We start from the raw sequence: 26261 nt of genomic DNA, 5'->3' as shown, positions 1-26261 counted from the left end.
ATGTGTATCTGAAAAAGGGGGTGTGACCAGATGCATGTCAGGGGTGTTCTGAAAAGTATTGATATGTGGAAGAGAATACTGCCTTACTGCACCTAACCTGGGTGCTGGCATTTAAACTAACTTTTAGCAGGCATAAGTTTGACTCCTAAAAATTAGGCATGGGATCAGAACTAAAAATTATTCTATATATGGTGTGTGCCTTTTATAGAATAGTACTTAGCGCTGAAAAATTTAATCACCCAAGTTTCAGTGCCATTTATAGAATTCCTTCCAAAGTGCCTAGTGCTCAATCTGTCTTATTAACCCTTAATTTTATCCAGTATAAGCAGATGTGAAATCCAATTTTGCACAGGACATTTATATAGGAAACGTCCAGGTCACAACGTGCATGATTTTTTTTATATTTTACAAAAAGCTTGCTGAATATGGAGTCTTTTGTAAACTACATATAAGGATGTCAGAAAATACATGTATAGATTGTAGCATGTACAGCAAAGACAGCTATTTTAGTCAAATTGTATCTATCAAACAGAAGTATAAGTGCCGGTAACTAGAAATGAAGGTGCTAAGTTTTGCAAAACTGGAGATCCAAGAAGAGTTGGTCAAGGAGCTGAGTAAAAACCTCTTCTGAAAACATTTTGAGGTGCTGTTAAACATCAGAGAGATACCCAGTTATAGAATTACCCCCCAGAGGGCAATTCTTTAACTGGGTATCTATAATTAGGTGCCCAGAGATTACATTGAAAGAGCCTATTATATAAAGAAATGTAAGTGCCTACTTTCCTTTTTTTCAGTTCATATAATTTTTATTATAATTCCCAACGTTAACAGAAATAAAACAGAGAAATATAAAACAAACTGCAATGGCAATGTGACTCCATGGGAACTGAAAATAAGTAGGCGGCAGTGTACTACTATGATGGTAATTCTATCAGACATATCTGCATACACACTGTAAATCGTATTCCTTTATTATGATCTTCGAACATCAACAAATTTTTGAACTGGAGCCCACATTTTTTTCATCTGTTAGCATTATATTCGTACTCTCTGCAGCTTTAAATTCAGATGTGTGGACCATGAGAACAGTAAGCCACCAAAAAGTCACATTCAAATTATTAGCAGACTTCCAATTAGTAAAAATTATTTGAATAAGTAGTGCAATCATACTTCCAAAAAGAGCTCCTTTCAAGGTGCGTCCTGTCAGCATCAGCATGGGGTCAAAGACTAAATTAGTATTGGAAGGAGCTATTCCAATGATCACACAGGTTCCAAATGCAGGATTGGTAGCTTTCAGGGCAGATACCTGATGTACAAACAGAAACAAAATAATATCAAAGGCCATGAAACAAACATCAAATAAAATAATAAGTACATTGAGAAAGTATTTTAGAAGCAATTGTTAAAGATCAAATATTGTCGTCAGCCATTTTTGCAACGGGTAAGTGCATGGTTTATATACCCCCCTCCCCTACATGCATGGAGGCAGGATGTCACTCTGCCCCAGGATGCAGAGGATGGGTTGTTGTCAAGCCACGTGTATGTGTGTTTGTGGGGGGGGGGGAGGGAGGTAGGGGGGAGTGAGGTCAATTGTGCAACGATATTGTGCATACATATGGTTTATTTTTAAAAGGTGTACAACTGAGAAGGCAGAGAAACTTCCCAAGAAATTCTACAAGACTTCTCAAGAGACTAGAGTCACTACCAATCTATCCCATCCCCCCCACCATGACCCCAGCTTCTGACTAAACATCTACCTATCTCCCACAACAGTACCTAATGGACCTCTAAGAGAAATGTTATACAGCAGGTGTCTTGTGTTACTTAAGAGCAAAAACAGGTTCTCCACATCTTCACACAAGAGGTCCAACCCTCTAACAACTCTGGAGCTCCCCCCAATCATCACCAAGGGTAACCATGTAGCTGCAGAAGGAGGAGGGCAGAATGAGAATTCAGGACTTTGAATGCTATGGAAGTAAAACTCAACCGTCTTCCTTTATTATGGAGCTATATGGTAACAGAAACAAAAATTGTTTAAGAAGTCATAACCTTCTGTTGAGGCATCTCTTTAATTATTATTCAGCAACCCAGGAAGATCAGCACATGGTAAATACACACATATGACTTCAGAAAAAGCTAAAGAAAGGAGAGACATCTGTGTTTTATATCCAGTCAAAGAAATGTAGCTTGGTTTATGAAGAATCTTTACAACTGCAAACCTCCACTAAAGCCTCCTCCAGTTGTCTGGGATCTTAACGTGGTTCTCACCAGACTCATGAAACCGCCATTCGAACCTTTGGTAACTTCTCATCTTAAGTTTCTTACTTGGAAAGTGGTTTTCTTAATCTGTGTCACTTCTGCTCGTTGAGTGAGTGAACTTCTAGCTCTTGTTTGTGATCCACCCTTTACAAGGTTTCCTCACGACAAAGTAGTTCTCAGAGCTCATCCGAAATTCCTTCCTAAAGTAGTCATGGATTTTCATCCACTCAATCCATTGTATTGCCAGTTTTCTATCAAAAGCCTCATTCTCATCCTGGAGAAACAGTTCTTCATACTTTGGACTGTAAACAGACTTTGGCTTACTATTTACAAAGGACTAAGATACACAGGTCTTCACCTCAACTGTTCATCTCTTTTGATCCTAACAGATTGAGCCAACCTGTAACCAAGAGAACAAATTCTACATGGTTAGCGGTCTGCATTTCATTCTGCTATGCTCATGCTGGGCTGCAGCTCAAGGTACGTATTACACCACACAAAGTCCTAGCAATGGCAACATCAGTTGCTTTTTTATGTTCTATTCCCATTGAAGATATTTGCAAAGCAGCTACTTGGTCCTCAGTTCACACATTTACATCCCACTTCTGTCTGGAAATTTCATCTTAATTGTCAACACTCCCTCCATCTCACTTCAGAAAGCTAGGGAGTCCCATATGTGAGAATATGCTGCCTGTTTGTCCAACGATAAAGCACAGTTACTTACTGTAACAGGTGTTATCTGGAGACAGAAGGCTGATATTCTCACATCCCTCCCACCTCCCCTGGTTGGCTTCTTAGCTTGTTTACAAAACTGAGGAACCGCAAGCTGACATCAGGTGGGAAGGCAGTCGTGCATGCATGGCGCGGGCAGTCTAGAAGCTTTGAAAGGTTAAAGTGATGGCGCACATTTGCACTCTCCGTACCGGGCTCCACAGATGACATCGCCCACATTGAGCAGTGGACAGAATATGAAATCCTATAGGCCTCATGAACTGCAGGGACCTGCAGATGGCTATTCAGTGAGAAGTTCATAATTCATCCCTTTTGAAATGCTAGCACTACAGAACAGCAGTGGCCTGTAGACGCTGTTGATGTGAAAAGTTCATGTTTATGCCAAAGACACTGAACCAGGTGAGAGAAAAACAAGATGGAATGCAGACCAGAAAAACCGTGCAAAGAAGATGCAGGTACCAAAGTTACCACTTGAATAAAAACATAATTACAGCATTCTTGAGCTCAGATAAGGAACCAGAAACACAGATGTGGGTTTAATTAGCTTGATGACCACTATGTCATGGAAGACAGTGTTCTATAGCCAGCCTTGGCAATTATGTTAATTAGAGACATTTTCTTACCGGCCGTGTAGAAATCTCTCTCTTTTGTTGGGCTCGTATATTGCACATGCTTGCTGCTTTTTTAAAATAAATTTCATTATATTTTAACCTGACCAATAAGAGTGTCGTGTGGTCCTTGTTGAGGGGTTAAGAGCAGCATCCCCTCAACATGTGAGAATATCTGCCTGCTGTCCCTGGATGGTAAGTAACTTTGCTTTTTCAGAAAAGAGTGGAGCTGTGTAGAACAGTTGGGAAGTCTCTGAAAACTGATGGAAGGATAGCAGTGCCCCAGGGGAAAGGCCTAGTGACAGCAGTAGCCCCTCTCCACCTGATTATATAAACCCACTCCAGGCTCTCTAACTTGTATTAGATCTAATCTCCCATCTCTGACCTATAATCCGAAGGGAGATCCCTTCTTGCAATGCCTGCAGCAGCCTCTTGATTGAAGAATCAACCTGCTATATCCTTGTGGGTTAGCATTACAGAGGCATTTGCTTCAAAGTAAGGATTCATGAATCAGGGACATGTACCAGAACCTAAGAATTTGCTGGCTTGTATAGTGTGGCAGTATAGGGAACCTGTATACCCCTAAAAAAGTCTAGAGAGAGGAGATGGTATCCTCTGGGAGGCTCATGGTAGGTGTCCAATTATAGAATTACTCTCTAAATGTATAATTCCCTTTGAGTTTGCCTTTAGTACTGTATTATATTGTCTCCCAGATTCTTCATCTTCTATTGTTGGAGACAAATGCTATTATATTCCCTTCTTACTGACTTTCTCTGGACAATGTCATATAATTAAACCAGCTAATTACTTTTTGTATTGTTTTGTTTTAATTGATTGTATTTTATTTTGTTTTTGTAATTCTTATAATGATTTTAGATTGTTTTATATGTTGCTGAATTATTGTGTATGTTTGAAAGTGGAATCTGCTGAGAATTTAGATCAAGTGGAATATAAATATATAAAAATAAAACCACCACTGGGCCATATATGTCTGATCTTCAAGGACAGGTGGTGGTGTTACACAGAAGTTGTACATAGTATAGCATAATAACTGTAAATTGTAACTCTCTAACAATGGTAAACACAAGTAAACAAATCTAAAATCCAAAGGCATGCTTGAGTGGTAGAGGAAGCTGAAGGAATAGCTGGATTCTTGCGTACAAGGCTCTAGAGTGGCGAAGTAGTGAAATGCTGACACCCAGTCCAGGCAACAGCCACACAAAAAAGGATAATATATTGATACATTGACAAGACTGTGATAATATAGACTGAGGCAACTCAGAGCTGTACAAAAGCTTTGTCTACATACGGGTGAAACACTCCAAAGAATCTGATCGGATGCATAGATGCTAATATTTCAAAATGATTGGAGGTGAAAACACAATGCAGTACCCCTCCCTAGACACAATGAATGAGCTTACTCAGTAGTGGGGGCACTCAGCACCCACTGGCACCTACAGTGCTGGCTCCTATGATAAGATGTTGAAGATGAAGGTAATGCTGGAGCTTCTATTGGAATCCCCTCTTTCTACTACTTTTTTTTTTTTTGTGGTGTGGGGCAAATATCTTTTTTTGTTTGTTTGTTTAATGACAGATGATATTTGACAAAAGCCTAAATAACTCTTGCTATTCTTCCTTCTCAATATGAAAATAATTTGGGTGGTTTAGCCAAATACACCTTAGTGCCTGCAACTGATAAAGAAACTAAACTGAGATAGCTCTGCATCTGCAACAGCTCTAGTAAGGTAGATGATCCGCAAGTTAAATCAGAGCATACAACATGTAGCACTGTGATATCACAGAAAACACACTTTACCATAATATCGACATTTCCAATGCACTCAAAGGAGTAGTCCACTCCGCCATTAGTCATTCCAGCCAGCACTTCATGAACGGGCTTGTCATAATCCCGAGGGTTGATGCAATCAGTGACTCCTACTTCTTTTGCCTTTGTAAACTTGTCTGAGTTAACGTCAACTCCAAAGATACGAGAAGCACCAGCTACTTTGCAGCCAATGACAACAGAAAGGCCGACTCCTCCCAAACCGAATACAACACATGTAGAACCGGGATGGACCTGTATCAACAGAAATAGAGAAACCCAATATAGTATGGCATGGATGTTAGATAAGATATTTTAATTCAGCTTTGGGGATTTGGTCCAAATTGAATCGCCACTCTAGTTTACAATCAAGGCAGAGATATGAGCAAGATTTTCTTTGTACTACCCATTATTTAGGCTATGCTGATATCCAATGTCTTTGCAATAAAATATTCTCATTCTATTGAATAAAAAGCTTATTTATTTATCAGTGTCATTTTATAAGATACTGCCTACCTTGTAATGCAAGATTGCTTAAGTTACATTGACCTATGAAAATACACATTTACACTTGTTATTTAGTATACACAAATTTTCCAGGGGGGGGGAGGGGTAGCAGTAGAGTCGGCTTCCTGAGCACTAGAATTGTATGTGAAATATTGGTCTGGGGCAAGGGACTATAGGTAGTAGAGAATACGAGTGCCGGTCATTAGAGGGAGGTGGAGGATAACAGTGCTGGTCATTGGAGAGGGGTGGAGGATAGCAGTGCCAGTCATCGAGGGGAGGTGGAAGATAACAGCATTGGTCATCAGGTGGGGAGGGGAGGAAAAAAGCACTATCATTGGAAGGAGACCCCCATTTTTAGGCTATTTTTTGCACCCCCAATCTCAGTTTATATTCGAGTATATATGGTAACCTTGTAATATATGTGTTAACATTGTAATGATCTAAATGCTTGAGAAGGAACATATGGTATAATCAATGAATTCAGATAAGTTGGTTCCTGAAAATGTAATACTTTGTGTATAAGCATAAGTAATTTGTATTTTATCCTCCATGTTATCGGAAGCCAATGATATTGCAGAAAGAATGACTTTATCTGATCATATTTTTGTTTGTGGTCTAACAATTTTAAAGCTATATTTTGTAACGTCTGAAAACATCTCAGATTAAAACCTGAAATACCTGCATAGACTACATTATAGTAGTCAATTTTTGATGTAAAATATGCATGAATTAGAGTATGTAAATCTGCATTTCCAAAATAATGTTGAATTGATTTTAATGATCTAAGTGTATGAAAACCTTTTTTAATTATTTCTGAAATTTGATCATTAAATGTGAGTTTTTATCTATAATAACACCCAAATATTTACATTTCTGCACTAATAGTATTGTTTTATCTAAAACTGAAAGTTGTAATTTTGGCTCCATATATTGGTCTGTAATCCAACAAGAAAAACATTTCTCAACACTTACAATTGATTTGTTAGTCTAACCAGATAGAAATTGCTCAAAGACAATTATAGACATTATCAAGTTGTAACTTAATTGAATCAATTTTAGCAACTAGAAGAATATTATATCCATAACAATATACTTTGATTCCAAATTCATCTAACATTATTAGTAGTGGAGCTAAAAAAATTATTAAGCAATATTGGGGATAACGCAGATCCCTATGGAATTCTGCAAGACAATTTAAACTTTTCCGATATTGAACATGTTACTACTGAAAAACTATTCTGAAGGAAAGATATAAACCAATCTAAAGTTTTCTCCTTTATTCCTATAGAAGTTAATCTTGTTATCAGAAGTTGGTGATCAATTAAATCAAAAGCTGAAGCTAAGAGCTCCTTTTACAAAGGTGCGCTAGGGCCTTAATGCGTGGAATGTGCGTGCGCTAAAATGCCCCATGTGCTAGCCGCTACCGCCTCCTCTTGAGAAGACGGTAGTTTTTCGGTTAGCATGCGCTATAGCACGTGCTAATCTTTATCATGCAATAAAAACGCTAGCGCACCTTTGTAAAAGGAGCCCTAAATCTAGTGATATCCGGAAAGGGGGTAATTTTCTATAGATTGCCTAATGTTAGGCACTGGGTTGATCCATGCTAAGCGTGAATTCTATAATGGCAGTTTGCATAGCTATGGTGGGAGGAGCCTAGGGTAGTGATGCCCCTCCTCGCCAATCAGGGCCTTAGGCCTTTACCAATGTATGCCGGTGATCCACTAGGAGAAGCCTAAGGCCCTGATTGGCTCAGGTGCCTATGCCCCTCCCCTAGGGGTGGGGCCTTTGGCCCCTGAGCCAATCAGGACCTTAGGCTCCCTTCCAGTGCATCCAGGATGCACCTGGAGGGGCAAGGGCCACCATTATGAAGAAGCGGCCCTTCAAGGCTGGAGGGCGTAGGCATCTCTCCTGCCTGATTTTCGATGAAAGGTATGAGGGTATCATTGGGGGTGGAGGGTTCTCGAGCCACCAGGATTTTGTGGGAGGGGTTGAGGAGATTGGAAGGAGGGATGGGGCGCTTGGTGTCTGAGGCATCGGAGGGAAGGTGCGCGCATGGCAAGGAGTCAGAGAGGAGGAGAGGTGCCAGTACTCCCACCAAGACGATGCCCGGGAAGGATTCCCCCCCCCCCTTTACTACACTACTGCTTCAAGATCTGGGATAATCTCCATTTAGAATTAGGGACCACATCCTGTTTTTCACTCTGCTAACACTGCAATGTTTACTTACACAGTCACATACATCTAACTTATACAGTCACATACAAAGCAATATATTAATACATTATATATCTTATTTATAATAAATACTAAGAATTTCCAAATTATCAATGATATCTAATATATCTCAATCCTCCCATCCCTCCCTCCTCCCCCCCCCCTCGCCCTGACCCCAGTGGAAGGATGTGTGCAGGAGATTCATAAAATATAGGAAAAAGATTATATATTAAGGATCAATGGGACTATCACTTTGGGAATTAATCCAAGTTTCATATGCACTCCAGATAATGTTATAATTCTGTATCTGGTTTCTCCGGAGTGCAATTAATGTAGATATCTGCTGTATATATTGAACTTTAGCCAATAATGCTCGTAACGCTGGTAGATCTGATTGTTTCCAGGCAGATGCCAAGACAAGTCGTCCTACTGTCATTATCATATATATCCATTTCTAATGTTTCAAAGGCAGGGCATCTAGCCCCTTATTCAACAGACAGCACTCCATGGTCTTAGGGATCGAAATACCTAGTACTGCCTCAATAAAGGAAATTACTTTGTCCCAATAACTCTGTGCTTTAATACAATACCACCAAATATGTTCAAAAGTACCTACTTCTGCACATTCTCTCCAACATTTATCTGATCCATTCCCATACATAGCTCGCAATCGTGCTGGTGTATAATACCAACAATAAAACATCTTATATCCATTCTCTATCATATTACTAGCTATAGTACCAAATAAAAGAGAATGCAATATTTTAGTCAATTCCTTATCAGAATATGATTTTCCTATGATATTTTCCCAACAACGTCTATATTTAAGAGGGGGATGAAGATGCTCCAATTGTGCATTATATAATCTAGTGATGCTTCATCTCCCACTCTCTTTTATCATAGCCTTCCCTAAATCTGACTGTTGAGCAGTAGCTAATTCTTTAAGAACCACTTTTCTAATAAAACTTTTAATTTGTCTATAATAAAACAAATCACATGGTGCAAGACCATATTCTTCTCTCAATAGTTCAAAGGGAACAATTTTCTCATCCTCTAACAATTGGCCTAATGTTTTGAGACCTTTATTCCCCCAAAGTTGAAAGGCCACTTCAACTTCTCCTGGAGTAAAGTTAGACATATATATAATAGCTGCCCCCATAAAATAGTTTTTATTTCCATAGCATCGCCTACGTACCTGAATCCACAGATTAAGAGTATGTCGTATTACAGGGTTAGACTTCTTAGCTATTGCAGAGAGTTGTGGGAGCTGAAACCAATGTATCGACCATAATGAAACACCACAATGTTTACCTTGGCAACATTGACTGCAGAGCCGTAACCAGTGGAAAACGCACAGCCAATCAGGCAGACTTTATCTGCAGGAGCATTGTCATCAATTTTGACTACTGAAGTTTCATTCAAAACTGTGTATTCAGTGAAGGTGCTGGTAGATACAAAGTGGTAAATCTGCTCTCCTTTGCAGGTAAACCTGGAAGTGCCATCTGCCATCAACCCATTTAAAGTACCAACGCTATTCAGGAGAAGAACCCACCCCCCAAGAATAATTTGTTACCACAAAGCAGTAATAAAATCTTAGAATAAACATTGTCAATATCAAAGTATAAATTAAATGAATGAAAATAGAAACAAACTCGTTTAGGAGACAAAGGTTACTGTTTGGGTTCTGGCAGCTGACACACTTTCCACATTGTGGTACAAAAAGTGGAATGACTTTATCTCCTACAAAAAAAGAAAACAAAATCAAGTACTATGACAAAATAGAAACATTTTTAAGTGTTATTCATGGTATAAACAACTCAGAAGCAGTGAAAAATTCAATATCAATATATAAAACACATTCACATGGATCGTGCAAAAAGCACAAACAGCTACACACAAATCAAGTAAAGCACCACTGGGAGGAAAAGCCTCAGACAAAAGCCATCCCACCGCCACAGCTGTGGCATAAGGTGTTCAGGCGGAGAACCTCATCGGCAAAAAACCTCCCATGGGGCCTAGTAAAGCTCTTTGTTGTGCAATGCAAATAAATAACAAGTGGTCAAAAATTTAGGTGTAAAAATTACTCAACCTTATCTTTTTCAATGTAATAATTTGTAAAGCTCGGTCAGAACACCAACGGTGGCCAGCGTTTCACACAATGCTTCCTCAGGGTGTAACCTCCGATCGTGAGCTTGTTGCTAAGGACAACGAACCACAGTTTACCCTCTTCTCCCTCCTAGCTCCTGTATTCAACAACGACTGGAAGGGAGAACATGGAACTAAAAGAACCCTGTCAGCACTTTAAAGCCAAACGCCGCCGCTTCTGGCTCACCACCCCTAGCTATCGCTCCGAAAAAGTGCTTTTGAAAAAGTGCGGGGCAACAGAGGAGCTTGCGCTTTGAAGCAGCCCACAAGGGACAAAGCTTGGGGGATGCACTGTTGCCTGGATTAAAGGCTAAAAGGCAACAGTGCCTAAAGGCAACAGTACAAGTGATTCAGAAAGCAATCCCAGAATGGCAAACATTAATAGATCATTGATCAAGAAAAAGGGGGTATTAAGCATAATTTATACAATGCTTGCTTTAAAGAGTTTTTTTTACACATCAGTATCCAACTTCCATTTTATAATTTGATATAATACTTCTGCTGACCCACTATTTTTTATCATTCAGATGATGCCCCATTTTAACAGCAAACTCACCCCAAAATAACTACAAAAGGAGGTTGAAGTATCATAAAAAATGCACTATTCTCAGTAAAGAGACCTCTTATAACATGGATATTATTTCAAGTCTTCATCCTGAATGCATGTATCCAGCCTTTCTGTATGGGATCTATCAGTTATGCCCCTTTATGGGTTTACCTTGAAAACATGACATTAGTTTTGCAAATAGTCAATGCATAAAAATTAATCATGAAGGTGGTTGTTTGATGATTTGTTTGTTTTCTGAGTCTGTAATGTGGGACCTGTTTTAGCAATGTTTAGGCGATTCTGAGAGTGCTGAGTTGCAGTAGTTGTTCTAACGGAGGGTGGTGTTAATGATTGTTAGTTTTGGTTGGTAAGTCATTTGAATCACAAGATATAAGCAAGTTTTTATTACATTAAAAATTTTTCATATAAATATATATATATATATATGAAATTGTACCTTCAAGGTACAATTAAAGGCATACTAAATGGCGAAAGCCCAACCTACCTGAATAACCGCCTCATCCAAACTACATCAACTAGACATAGGGAAACCCACACTTACGCACCCTCCAATCACAGAAGTCAAACGGAAAAAACTATATGATGGCCTCCTAGACACACAAGCAGCAAAACTTGACAACCAAATCTCCAATCTACTAATTATGACCCCAGACTATAAAACATTCAGAAAAGAAATAAAGACTGTACTTTTCAAGAAATTCCTGCAAATGACTTAATACCGCTAGCTCCTTCCCACTTCCCATTCCCACTTCCCAATACCTTCCCGTTTCCCCAAAACAACTTCATCTACTCTTTATCTTCTCTAGAAATTATCAGATATCTTCTTCTTGTAATACGTTTTTTATAATTCTTTTGTAATCCGCCTTGAACTGCAAGGCAATAGTGGAATAGAAATCTCTAATGCAATGTAATGTAATACTACTTTTCCTTGATCTTCAGCTCTTAATTTACTTCCTTTGACAGCAACGTTTCTCAAAATTACATTCCTGGCTTTATGAAATTAGTATGGGCAGAAATAAAATCTCTGTTTCCCCCCACCTACTATATTGTTCATCCCTTTCCCCAACCTTTTTATTTTTATTGTAATCCGCTGATTCCCTCTTTCCTCATGTTCTCAATTGTAGTTTACGTTTTGTCTTTTTTTTTGTTTCTCGCCTTATTTAATTTTTACTTTTTAAAAAATTTTTGATTTATTCAATATGTCAAATTTCAAACAAGCAAATCAAATACTTGTATACAGATTTACAAACATTATTAACAGAAAATTTATAAACCCAGTTCCACTTAACTCAATGATTTAGGTTATTCCTTCAATTCAAGCTATTTAGTCCACCATATATTGAGAGAGATTTTAGAAAAATATTAATAAATTAAAAAAGTCTTATTCAACCTAGGAAGCAGCACTTATCTACAGTTACAACAGCCATTCATGACAAGTTATACATTATCAGCTCTTTTGATTCTTTAAATCCTAACAGTTGTTTAGGTTCAAAAAATAGATAACTCTTATTCTGATGGGTAACAAAACATTTTACAGAAAATTTCAGCAAAAAATTTGCTCCCAGGGCTAGGACTCTTGGCCTCAATGCCATGAACTCCTTTCTACGCCTTTGAGATCTTAAAGACATGTCTGGAAATATTTGCACATTAGAACCTAAAAACTGATCATTTATATGACGAAAATACAGACGTAATACGTGTTCTCTATCACTTTCCAAAGCAAGAGTTATTAGCAAGGTTTTCCTTTCCATTATGACCTCTAAAGAGTTTTCCAGAAAAGTTGTTAAGTTAATATCCTCTTTATTTGCCTCTTGAATCTCATTTGGAATAGACATTTCCACAGGTTTCTTTATTTTAAAGTAATTAGCTCTGACTATAGGTGGCAAACTTTCTGTAGGAATAAGCAAAATTTCTTTAAAGTATTTCCTTGCCATCTCCATTGGTGAAATTAAGGGACATTTAGGAAAATTAAGGAGTCTCAAGTTGTTTTTCCTTAATTGGTTTTTAAAACTTTCCATTTTCCTAGCAATAAATGTTCTTTCCTTTACTAATTCCAAATCCAAAGTTTTCATTTACATATTTTTATCTCCTGCTTTTCTATCTTTTCACTCATATCTTTAAGGACCAAACCTTGTTGCTCCACTTTAGAATGGATAGTCCCATAGTCAGTATTTAAAGTAGAAAAAGACAGTTTGAGGTTTGCGTCCATAACTGAAATGGCCTGCCATAAAGCCTCCATATCTATTTTTTCTGGCTTCTCCAGCACCCCAAATGTGATGTTAGTTCCACCCGAAGCTCCTCTCACGTCTGCTGCAGTGTGGGGTAGCTGATGCTGTTCTCCAGCTTCTCCAGCTCCTGATGGTGTTGGCGTTACCGACCCTCCTTCGCTGAGGCTCAAAATCTCCTCCTGGGACATCGATTCCTCAGACACTCCCCACACTGAACTGCTTCCGGGTTGTGGCGGCGGCTGCCTTTGCTCTGGGCTTAACAACGCCTGAGTCTGTAGGCTGAGCTCGCCCAACAAATTCAGGCTCTCCCCTGAATTAGAAGCTGCAGATTCAACCCGTTGGGCTAATGCTCCTTCAATTGTGGTCTGCCCCAAACGCGGTGCCGCTTTCGCTGCCGGAGGGTTGCTGCGAAGGGCTCCTTTCCTCTTACCCATGACTAGGTAAGAGAAATGCTGTAAAAGAGATGCCGGCCGACCGAAAAAGAGGGAACCTCCTTCTCAGGCGTCTGCTCCCATCGCCATCTTGTTTCTCTCTAATATTTACTTTGTTTATTTCAAATTTTATTGTTAACTGCTTAGATTTACTTTTGATTTTATATATGCATTATATTAAATAAATTGAACTTGAACTTGTTTTCCTTTTTTTTTTTTTTGGTGGGGGGACATGGTAATCTGTGCCAAGCTGAGCATCCCCAATCATTTTGAAAAGTTGGCTCCTATGTCTGTGTTACAAAATACATGCTTAGGTGCTGATTCATAGCAGCATATACAGCCACAAAATGAATCCTAGCTTGGAGTAGGTGTAAGTGTATGGCAGTTGTCAGGAAGACACATTTATAAAGTTCATTCTATTTGTTGACTTTATAAAAAGATGCCACATATGCACCTATGTGCCTTGATAGCATAGATACCCCTTTCTTAAAATTACCCTCTTAAAGTGGAAAAAAAAAGCTAAATTAAAGGTATGTCCATGGTGCACAATATTCTTCACCTGGTTTTACGCAGGTCACTCCTTCTCCAATACTCTCAACAACTCCAGTTGCTTCATGGCCCAAAATTACTGGAAATGTGGTTGAAGCTAGTGATCCTTTCAATATATGTTCATCTGAATGACAGACTCCAGAAGCTAAAATCTGTCTCAATAGAAAAAAAATATTAAGCCTTTAGGACTATTTGAAAATAATAATAATAATATATATATAAACATTTTCTTTGAATCTAAAAGCCAGCCTAAAACTTAGAAGCCAATGGGTGAGAACTCTCTTGCATCCCTTCCCCCCCAACATTGTCACACTGCCTGTGAAAAGAAGATTGATAACATTGCTATAGACCAGATATGTCAAACTCTGGCCAGCGGGCAAAATTTGGCCTGAGAGGTGATTAAATTTGGCCCGCGATCTGTGCTGAGATTTGGCCCACCGTTCCTTCCTGCGGCAGAGAGGATGCGTGAATGGCTGGGGTTGGCACTCTTCCTCATTGGCCCTCGTGCTTGTCCGTCACTGCTGCAACAGATGCCCAATTGGTGGGAGTGAGCCGATTGGTGGGAGTGAGCGTGCTCCCATTTTCCTCCCTCCAGCATCCTAGACTGCCGACGTATGTCAGGCGGGAGGAAGTAGCGACTTTCCTCTGCAGGCGTTAGCGGTTTTTAGTGCCGGGAGCCACACTGAATGCTGCGCACTACCAGAGCTAAAAACTGCTAGTGAACTTTAGTAAAAGGGGTAAGATCCTTAGTACAGTTGTTGCAGTTACTATGTCTAGGTATGGTGAGCTGGAGCAGGAACAGGAGCAAGAGGATATGACATCACTAAGTGTAACAAAAGGAAGACTGCATGATAGAAAGAGGGAGGGAAGGGATTTGAATAATGACCTATACTTCTACTACTAAGACAAAAGGCTCCTTTTTTAGCGCACGTACCGGATTAGCGCGTGCTAGCTGGGAAAATCCCTTCTCTCTAAAATCACAGGCCTTTGGAACGATCTCACTACCCCGCTGCGGAACCTGGGCCCCCTCCAATTATTCCGCAAACAACTGAAAACCTGGCTATTCTCTAACATATAACTTTATTTCCCTGCTTATATTCCCTCTATTTATATGCTCCTGTAAATCTCTCTCCTTTCTCTCCTCTTGTTTTTAAGCTTTGTAAACCGTGCCGAGCTCCACTTCCGTGTAGAAGATGCAGTATATAAACTTAAGGCTTAGTTTAGTTTAGTTGAAAAACCACCGCCTGCTTAAAAGGAGGCGGTAGCGGCTAGTGCGCAGGGCAATTTAGTGTGCGCTATTCCGCGCATTAAGGCCCTAACGCACCTTTGTAAAAGGAGCCCTAAGGGGTCCTTTTATTATGGTGCACATTTAGTGCGCGCTAAATCGGTTAGCGTACCTTAAAAGGACCCCTAAGTATTTTAATTAAAAATTTGGCCCACGACTTAGCCTATGTTTTAGATTTCGGCCCCTTATGAAATTGAGTTTGGCACCCCTGCTATAGACTCAAAAGAATACATTTTGGTGCTACTATAGCTGGGCTGGTCAAGGGTGAGGGATAGCTGGTATTTTGCCTTTTGTTTTGTGCTTGTTGTTTCTGCTTCTTTGCTTGGAGTGTCTGGCTCTTTTACTGTTTGAATTGTAGTTCATTTTCTCCCTGTTTTTCCTTGATTTTATTTTGTAAACTGCCTTGACTTGTCTCACAAATGAGGCAGACCAGAAAATTTTTTAAATAAACTCTTATAAAACCATAAACAATTGTTCTGAGGAAATAGTAGTTGTGTTTTAGTCTTGGTGCTGTGACTTGAGAGAATGATGTTTTATGATCCTCGATGAAGCCCATTTGGGTGAAATGTGGCCTCGTCAAAGCACAATTTCTAAGTTAAATAAACTTTGTTCGATTACCTCTTCTTCTCTAGATTCTTACTAGCATTCTGTTTAAAAGAAAGAAAATTAAGAACCTCTCTTTTTAAATTTAGGATCCCTTTTACAAAGCCACAGTAGCGATTCTTCTGCAGCAAATGCACCAAAGCAATTGAATGGGCTTTCATGTATTTGCTGCGCTACTGGGCTTTGTAAAAGGAGCCCTTAGTTTGTAGTGGTAGTCAGTAGGGTTATCCTGAGGGCTGTGCGAGTGGTGAAGTCACAGAGGGTGTAAGGGAGATGGGAGCACAAAAATGGCTCCCTTATTGTCTCCCTTGTTTGGTGGTGCAGGGGTACAAGGAGGTGTGACAGAAAGGATACAATTCTGATTCAGGATGGTAAGGAAGGATTGTTGTATTATTCAGCTCCAGCTGGTTCATATCCAAATCAACATACCGTATTTTTTCACTCCATTAGATGCACCGGACCATAAGTCACACCCCACTGTAGAGGAGGAAAACCCAAGTAAAAAAATTCTGCCCACTGCCTTGCCCTGTACCCCATCCCCCATCTGGTGATCTAGTAGGAGGTTAGGACAAGGTACAAGGCAGGTCTAGTAGTAGGCAGGCAGGGTCTTAGGCAGGCAGGGCCCCTCCCCCCGCCCCGTACCTTTTTTTTTTTTTTAAAAATTCTGGTAGTCCAGCGCTGTAAAGCAGAAGAGCAGAAGAGGATGCCAGAACTTACCCCCGGGCCCGGCAAACAACCACCAGATGATGATCTGCTTCAAGGGTGACTACAAGTGTCAGAGCGCTGCGCTGCAGGAGTAGTGTGGTCGACTGCGCAGGATGACTAATAGCATCAGAGCACTGAGCTGCGGGAGGAGTGCAGCCAGCTGCTGCGAGAGCTGGACGGTGAGACTTCACACAAGCAGGAGGAGCTGTTCAGTTAGCTGCAGGAGGAGAGCAAGGAATGGGCCCGAGCAGCTGAAGGACAGGAGTGAGGACCGGGATGCGGTCCTGCCAAGCGGCAAGAATGCATCGGGAAGCTGGAGAAGGAACTGCGACGGCTCTCGGCAGAAGGTGAGGAACAGCAGATCCGCATCGGAAAGCTCGAAGAGCAACAGCAGCAGGCCGAAGACGGAGGATCTGCATAGCCAGCTGGAGAGGCTGAGCCGGGAGAAGGACGAGCTGCTGGACCTCTCCATGTCTCGGGGCTGGTTGATCCAGGAAAGACAGCAGCAGATGGTGCTGCTGCAGGACAAGCTGCGGGCGGTTATCAAGGTGCCTGGGGGGGAGGTGTGGTGTTTAAAAAAAATTGCTATTTGCTCCATAAGACACATCTATATTTCCACCCACTTTTGGGTGGAAATAAAGTGCGCCTTATGCAGTGAAAAATATGGTATTCTTTCATTAAATATACAGCAATTTTGTGGCTCTTTGCTTTCTCATTCCCAGGAGACTCTCTAGAAGTAAATTTCCTCATTCCTCTACAACTTAAATTTCCTAATTCCTTTACAACTTAAAGGCAAGTCAGTATTCATTTAGGGGCCCTTTTAAATAAGCTGTGCTAAAAAGTGGCCGGTACTGTTTTTAGCACTTGACTTGCCCATGCACTGAGACCACTTTTTAGGTTGGCTCTAAAATGGGCGTAGTTTGGCTTTCCCTATTAAAGGCCACAAGCTAATTTTGAAATTAGCAAGCGAGACCCTTATGTTACCTATTTGGTGTAGATGATAATGGTTCCCATGCTAATCCCATGGCGCTGCTGGGTCAGACCAGTGGTCCATTGTGCCCAGCAGTCCGCTCCCGTGGCGGCCCTTAGGTCAAAGACCAGCGTCCTAACTGAGTCTAGCCCTACCTGCGTACGTTCTGGTTCAGCAGGAACTTGTCTAACTTTGTCTTGAATCCCTGGAGGGTTTTTCCCCTATAACAGCCTCTGGAAGACCTTTCCAGTTTTCCATCATTTTAACATTTTAACTGGTCAGCATGTGCCAATGTCTATGCGCTGATTAGCTTAGGGCACACTTACTCTTCCCCCCCAACACACCCCCAATGCTAAAAATATAAAATGTATTTTTTAGTGTTTGGGTGGCTCATGTCGAGCCTGCAGTTAGTGTATGGCTTCTGAGCACAGCCTGCTAGTACTGTTTTGAAGCAGCGGTAACCATGCATTAGAGCTCACCACCACTTAGCAAAAGGTACCCTTAGGGATTATCACATCCTATGTCTGTTGCATATCAAAATGCAATCAACAAAAACTGTCTGACCAAGTGGTCCAAAAATCACAATATTAAAGGGCAATCAATCCCACTTAACAGTTGAGAGGATCATTTAACACTTTTATATAGGGGAAAAAACCTCAGAGTTAGGAGCATTACGCACAGTGACGCCACATTAGCGCATTTTGATCAGTTTCTTCGCTCCTTATTACAGTCATAGGCAAAAACCTTCTAGTGAACTACTTTTTTTCTATTTTACTTTTTTTCTTTATTCTTTTGAATTATATTATTCAGCTTTCTTATTCTCAATCTTAGTAACTTCTTTTTCATTTGTCAAAATCACCCTCAACTTATGCACATCAACAGACTTCTTATTTAATTTTAATATTTATATTTAATTCAATTTTAATATTATATATTTTAATGTTAATATATGGAAAATCAATAAAGAATTAAAAAATATATTTTTTTAAATTCACTGCACTTATCTTTTGTCGTGCTGAGCTTCACATCTTATTCATATCCTGCCATTCACGGCAGAACCAAGGCCAATGCAGCCAGTGTTTCGCGGACTTTCTTTTTATGTCCGCCGCCTCAGGGCCATACGTCCAGGCACGTTCTTAACAAAAATTCTATCCTGTGTCCTATACAGAATTCCAGGCCTCAGTCTTTAGCACTTTGGAACTGATGATAAAACACACTACTTGTGTGAACATGAAATTAGCTTGTCCTGGTTAAAATGGGATGTCAAGACAACCAAACCCTGAGCCATGGCGTAGCGAGGGCGATAAGTGCCCCTCTCCTGCCCTTGTCACCATTCCCTCGCTCCTTCCCTGATCCCCCCCTGCAGTAATTAATAATAGTAGTAGACATAGTACTAGTGCCGCACATAGGGAGTGACCGCTGGGGTCGCGAGCAGCACGTTGAAATTGTTATTCGAGGCGGTGGAGGGAAGGGAGTGTGAACGTGACGAGGGGAAGAGTGTGAAGTTTCAAGTTTATTTAAAATTTGTTTAATCGCCCTATCATATATCCAGGGAATACACAGGGGAACAAAGAGTTCATATAGCAAATACATGACTTTCAAAACAGATGGGTAAATAGGATAGAAATACAATAATTGGAGGCAGATGCAACAATCAAGGAGAATTACAAGAGGAGGGAGTTATGTTTTATTTTTTAAAAGAAAAGAATGGATTTTACTTTAATTTGGTGTTTTTATGATGCCTAGCAGTCAAATGCATCTTTAAAAAGAAAGCATTTTAACTGACATAGGCTGAGGGGTGGAGAGGAGGATGGGTGCTGGTGCCCCCCACCATCATGGCACCTGGGGCGGACCGCTCCCCCTCGCTCCCCCTTTACTATGCCACTGACCCTGAGATTGCCCATTATATTTATGCCTAGTATTATTTCTATTACTACTACTACTACTATTAATTACTGTATGTTATATGCTGGGTTATCAGTTTCCGAGTGCAACATTGGCATTGAATACAAATACTTTACCTTAACACGGACTTCATGAGCCTTTGGTGGTGCAACCTCTATTTCCTCAATTGCAAATGGCATATTGGGCCCCCAGGCAATGGCTGCCTTGCACTTAATAACCTAAAAAAACCCAAGCATGAAACATTCCTGTTAAAAAAAAATCCCAGACACGTTCATTTTACTAAACAAAGAACATTGGAGAAAATAGGAAAACAAATGACATCGTTATACAATTCAAACACCAGTTTAAAATCCCTCCTGTGATTACTGAGTAGCACTGCTTGCCAGCTCTTTTCTCAAGCAGAATTCCTCGCTCTGGCATACCATTTTATATCAAGCACTCTTGGGCATAGGAGCCAGCTCTGTGGGTGTTGTGGGTGCTTAAGCACCTCAACGTCGAACAAAATCCTTGACTGTATCCAAAGAGAATTAATGTCTGTTGGGTTTAGCACCCTCAATAATTTTGAAAAGTAGATTCCTATGCTCCTAGGCAAAGGCATAGGTGCCAGCTCTGCGGGGCACTGGGTGCTTGAGCAACCCTAATATTAATCAACCTGAACCCCTAATCATTTTGACAAGTTGATTCAGATGGGTAAAGGGTGAGTCCTTAGGTCTGTTCCCCTTATCTCAATGTACCTGTGAGCCACTAGAGGCAGACTGCCCATGATCTAGTGACCTTATTTGTATCAGTGGAGGAGTAGCCTACACAGCAGGTTGAGATCCGAGGGTAACCAGGTTTGTTTCTCACTGTGGCTCCTTGTGATCTTATATAAATCACTTAACCCTACACTGCCTTAGATACAAAACTTAAAGAGCCCACCAGGGATAAATTACTTGTATCCTTCATGAGGAATGTGCACTCCCTTATATACTATATACATGCTTGCTAAGCTCATATCTCAAGACATAGTTGTCAGAATGTGGGAAGCCACAGGTGCTATTGCTTCCCCCCCAAAATCTGGAGGGAGCAGGAGGTCACCAGGATTCTTCCAAATTCCCGCCAACATGCCTCTGCTGCCACTACAGCTGTTTCAGCAGCAGCAGCATAATCAAAGAAAAGCAGATCATGGAGCCACGTTACTCTTACTTGCGACTGCTGACCCCATCCAAGAACAGAAAATGATGTCATAGGGGTGGGGCCGGCAGCCATGAGCATGGCCCCGCGATCTGCTTCTTTGCAATTTTGCCACCACTGTTACTGTTAGTCTGAAACAACTACAGCAGTTGGAGGGGACAAATGTTAGATTTAAAGGGGGAAGGGAGGGCAGATACTGGATGACATAGTGGAGAGAGAAGGCAGACTCTGGATGGAACTGGGGAGATATAGGGGCCAGATGGTGGGTGGAGGTGGAGAAAAAAAGACTCTGGGTAGAAATGGGGAAAGAGAAAGGCCAGATACTGGATAGAAGGACTATAGAAGGAGGGCAGATGCTGGATGAAAATGCGGAGAGGGGCCAGATTCTGGATGGAAAGGGGGATATAGAGGGGCAGAAACTGTATGGAAAGGTAGAGAGAAAGAAGGCAGGGGTAGAGAAGAGCAGATGCTGGCTGGAAAGGGGGAAAAAGAGAGGGGCAGATGCTGGATAGAAAGGGGGAGGGGAGAGAGAGAGGAGCAGACACTGGGATGGAAATGGAGAGAGGAGGGGCAGATGCTGAATGGAGGGGAGCAGAGAAAAGGAAAGATGATTGGAAGTAGAGAGAGAGGGAGCAGAGAAAGGGCAGATGCTGTATGGAAAAGAGAGCAGATCAAGAGGGCACATGCTGGAAGGAAGTAGGAGAGAGAAAGGGCAAATGATTAGGGGGGGGGGAGAAGAAAGAGGATAGAGTTAGTGAGAGACTGGGAAATAAGAGAAACTGAAACAGGAAAGCTGGAGTGAAGGAAAGAGATAGCAAACTGTAGGTAGAAGTAGTGAAAAAAAGGGGAAAAATTGAAAACCATATAGTAGGAAATAATTAAATATGGATAAAGGCAGAGAAATAAATTGAAGAAAGCTTAAAGGAAAGGAGAAGAAAGGAGAGATCTCCTAGAAGTAGGGAGAGCCTGGATTCTTTACAAAGAGAACTGTTCCAGAAGTTGGTAATGGAGCCCATGCAAGATGAGGCCATACTGGACTTAGGACTTACAATGATCACTGCGTGGTATGGTTTAATTAACCATACCACAGCTGTAGAGAGGGCTCGTTTGAAAGTAAAGGTTATAAACTTTAAACACTGACTTTGTTCAGATGGAGTATTTTGTCAAGGAATTGTTCCATAGATGGGAACATCTGGAAGAAGTAGGAAAGCAGTGGGCAAAACTGAAAGGAGCTATTGTAAGGGCAACAAACCATTTTGTAAGAAAAGTAAGTAAAAGCAAGAGAAAAAGAAGGCTGCATTGGTTCTCAAAAGTAGTAGCAGAGAAGGTAAGGAAAAAGAAATTAGCTTTCATAAACTATAAAAGAGAGGCTAGTCCAGTAGTCAGGAAAGCAAAGATGCAAATGGAAGAATAAATAGCAGATACAGTTAAACGGAGGGATAAGATATTTTAGATATATTAGCGATAGCAGGAAGTGCAAAAGTGGCACTGTGAGACTCAAAGATGAAGGAAAGGAATATGTAGAAGTCGATAAAGATAAAGTTGAATTGCTTAACAAATATTTCTGTGTTCACAGCTGAAGCACTGAGAGCAGGATTGCAGAAGGCATAAGCAAACAGGGCTGGAGGTGTGGCACACCATGATTGATTTTCAGAGGATTTTATTTGTGAGAAGCTCACTAAACTAAAGGTTGTTCTAGAGCTGGGGTGGAGGGAGGGGGGGCAAACACAGGAAAAGCAGCAAATCCAGCCTGAAAGTTCACTTTTTAAGGTTGCATTTAAATCTTAACTCCTTAATCTCCTTTTCATACCCATGTTTTAATTATTCCCTTAATAAATGAACCTCTCTAAATCTTTTATTTGCCCTATATAAGATTAGCCATTCTGGGTGAGACCAATAATCCATCCAGCCCAGTAACCTGCAATCCAATACCCAGCAGAATCCCAAAGAGTAGCAACATTCCATTTTACCAATCCCAGGGATAAGTAGTGGCTTATGATCTTGAACGGTCTGTAAATGCCATCTAGAAGGGATTTTCTATTATATGTGTGTATAAAGCACTGTGTATCTATCTAATGTAATAAAAGGCTAAGCCGTGCATGTGCACTCCCATCACGTGTTCCGTTTTCCGTGCAGATAGGAGTGCGCATGTGCGCGAAACACTCTCCTCCCCGACGTCTTCCTATTTACCAGTGCACCTCCAGTACTGAGGACCTCGCAGTCAGTCTTCACGACCGCAGCAAGCCGCCGATCGCCTCCAGAAGCCCGCTCCGCTCCTCCAACAGCGGAAGGCCCCGAGCCCGAGTCGGCAAACGAGCTGGTCATTTGCCGGCTGCTGCCGCTCAGACAGAAGAGATGGATCAGCGGGATGAAAGCCTTTTGATGGAGTTGAAGAGCCTGAGAGAGGAGGTTCAGCGCTTAAGGAGCATCCGAGACGATGAGACCTTCATCGATGGAGTCATCCAGGAGCTGTCTCAGATCGCTGAACAGGAACCTGACAAGACCACCCTGGGAACACCAAAAGCATCCAAACCTGCTAACCTGAGAACCTGAGACAAACCACCAGAATGCAGGAAGTGGCGGGAGATGCTGACTCCTGGCAGCTGGTGACTTCCTCCACAGGAAAACGCAGAGGACCTAACTCTGTCTCTTTTTCTCACATACAGGGCAGCTCTACATCGACTCCACACATCGCCCTGAGGAACAGATATCAGCTGCTGCAGGAAGATCATGAGAACGAGGTACAAGATGTTGTTCAGCAGACAGTTCCAGCTCAGGAATCTACTGTATGGCCCACCCCTAAGAAGCGCAGAGTGGTGGTCATCGGAGATTCGCTGCTGAGGGGCACCGAGGGACCAATCTGCAGATCAGACCTACAATCAAGAGAGGTCTGCTGTTTGCCAGGGGCCAGGATCCGGGATGTAACCGCTTGCCTTGACAGACTCATCAAGCCCCGAGACCACTTCCCCATGATTCTAATCCACGTCGGAACCAATGACACCGCCAGGAGCGCCCCGGACAGCATACCTGATGACTTCAGGGCCCTGGGGGAGAAGCTGAGGAGGATGGATGCGCAGGTGGTCTTCTCCTCGATTCTCCCAGTAAGGGGCAAGGGCAGAGCCAGAGAGGATCAAATACAGAGGGCGAACGACTAGCTGCGAGGATGGTGCAAGGAGATGAACTTCGGGTTCCTGCACCATGGTGAAGCTTTGCAAGGACTACAGGGACACGACGGGCTACACCTAACCAGAAGAGGGAAGAATGTCCTTGGACACCGTCTAGCCCGCCTACTCCACAGGGCTTTAAACTAGGTAAGTCGGGGGAGGGTACAGGCACAAACAACATACCTGGCGAACTAAACTGCCGATACTTTTTTGAGGCTGAGGTAAGTAGTCACCGAAATTCTGAGTCAGGGGCGAATACACACACTCTTGAGTCGGGGGTAGGTTCACATCATAATTATGGGTCACATTGTAACTCCGGGTCTAGGGGGGAGTACACATTGTAATTCTGGGTATATGGGGAGTACACACTGTAGTTCTGAGTCTAGGGGGAGCATAAATAATGCAAATAACGCTAAAAATGTTCAAGTAGCTCAAACAGGAATATCCCCACTGAGACGTAACAAAAATACAACATGGAGGGCTATGTACGTCAACGCACACAGTTTGGGGAACAAGATCCTGGAATTGGAAACAGAAATAAGGAATGCCGACCTGGATGTGGTGGCGATATCTGAGACCTGGCTCACAGACTCCCATGGGTGGGATATGGCCATACCAGGTTACAACTTGCTTCGTCGGGACAGGGAGGGCAGAATGGGTGGAGGTGTAGCATTATATATTAAAGAAGACATTAGGGTCACAAGAATCTCAGATATCCAGTACACTGGGGAATCCCTTTGGGTTAATTTGGCCAGAGGGAAGGACAAATGCTTGTATCTTGGAGTGATTTACAGACCCCCAAGACAACAGGATGACCTGGATATGGAAATAATCGGAGATATAGAAAATATCACCTTGCGTGGGGACACGGTATTGCTAGGTGACTTTAACATGCCTGATGTGGATTGGAATACACTTACCTCTGCTTCCGGCAGCAGTAGGAGGCTATTAAACTCTATGAAGGGAGCTGGTCTCAAGCAACTGGTGTTGGACCCTACGAGGGATCAGGCAATACTGGACCTATTACTTACCAATGGGGAAAGTGTAACAGAGGTCTCGGTGGGGGACACATTGGCCTCCAGCGATCACAACATGGTATGGTTCGATCTTAGGAAAGGTTTCACTAAATCCACCACAATAACCAAGGTCCTCAAATTCAAAGACACAAACTTCCTAGACATGGGTTCCTTTGTTCACCAGGCGCTACAAAGGCAAACAGAAACCGATAGCGTAGAAGAAATGTGGTCGACTTTGAAAGCCACCATATAGGAAGCGACAAACCGCTATGTTAAATCAGTAAGCAAACGGCGAAGGAACAACAAGCCGCAGTGGTTTACTGCGGAGATCTCAGACCTCATCAAGGAGAAGAAAAAAGCATTCATCTCTTACAAACAATCGGGGAAACAGGACTCTAGAGCAGACTACTTGACCAAATCAAAAGCCGTCAAAACAGCAGTTAGGGAGGCTAAATTTCACATGGAGGAGTTTCTGGCAAAGAACATCCGGAAGGGAGATAAATCCTTCTTCAGGTATATCAGTGACAGAAGTAGGAACTCAGGCGGGATCGTACGTCTTAGGAAACCAGACGGAGACTACGTGGAAATGGATTCGGAAAAAGCCCAACTATTAAATGAATACTTCTGCTCAGTCTTCACCCGAGAAGCGCCAGGGCTAGGCCCTCAGCTACAGACAACGGCCGACTCAATTGACCCATTTGGTAACTTCGAGTTTACGCCCAGCAGTGTCTACGATGAGCTGTCAAAGCTCAAGGTTAACAAGGCAATGGGGCCTGACAACCTACACCCCAGGGTGCTTAGGGAGTTGAGCAATGTCTTGGCAGAGCCACTGTCAGCGCTCTTCAACCTCTCCCTTAGTACAGGCAACGTCCCGTTAGACTGGAGGACGGCCAACGTCATTCCATTCCACAAAAAAGGCTCTAAGACGGAGACAGCAAACTACAGACCTGTGAGTCTAACATCGATAGTGAGTAAACTAATGGAAACTCTGATTAAACACCAGCTGGATAAGATCCTGGATGAGGAGAATCTACGGGATCCCCGTCAACATGGATTTACTAAGGGAAGATCATGCCAATCCAACCTTATCAGCTTCTTTGACTGGGTGACGGGGAAGCTGGATATTGGGGAGTCCCTGGACATAGTGTACCTAGACTTTAGCAAAGCATTCGATAGCGTACCTCACCGCAGGTTGCTGGGCAAGATGAGTTCTATAGGATTAGGAGACACATTGACGAAATGGGTTGGGAACTGGCTTGGAGGTAGGCTTCAAAGGGTAGTGGTGAATGGCACCCCCTCCGAAATGACGGAGGTGATCAGTGGAGTGCCACAGGGCTCGGTCTTGGGCCCGATCCTATTCAACATCTTTATAAGGGA

General features: G+C 41.9%; 1 protein-coding gene across 1 annotated transcript in view; it reads right to left on the bottom strand.

Annotated features, from left to right (window-relative positions):
• LOC117366141 (alcohol dehydrogenase 1-like) overlaps positions 1–26261 on the bottom strand; it is a 53969-nt gene that overhangs the window by 16457 nt on the left and 11251 nt on the right. Inside the window, exons 2-7 of the mRNA XM_033957295.1 lie at positions 19648–19749; positions 14074–14215; positions 9795–9882; positions 9454–9673; positions 5416–5676; positions 1171–1306 (exon numbers count right to left, since the gene is read on the bottom strand). Coding sequence (XP_033813186.1) covers positions 1171–1306; positions 5416–5676; positions 9454–9673; positions 9795–9882; positions 14074–14215; positions 19648–19749 — 949 coding nt within the window. The remainder of the gene's footprint in view (positions 1–1170; positions 1307–5415; positions 5677–9453; positions 9674–9794; positions 9883–14073; positions 14216–19647; positions 19750–26261) is intronic.

Source organism: Geotrypetes seraphini, chromosome 1 (genome assembly GCF_902459505.1).
Source record: "Geotrypetes seraphini chromosome 1, aGeoSer1.1, whole genome shotgun sequence".
NCBI classification, from domain to species: Eukaryota; Metazoa; Chordata; class Amphibia; order Gymnophiona; family Dermophiidae; genus Geotrypetes; species Geotrypetes seraphini.
Note: the sequence above shows the minus strand (reverse complement) of the source record. Positions and strands in the feature narration are given on the sequence as shown.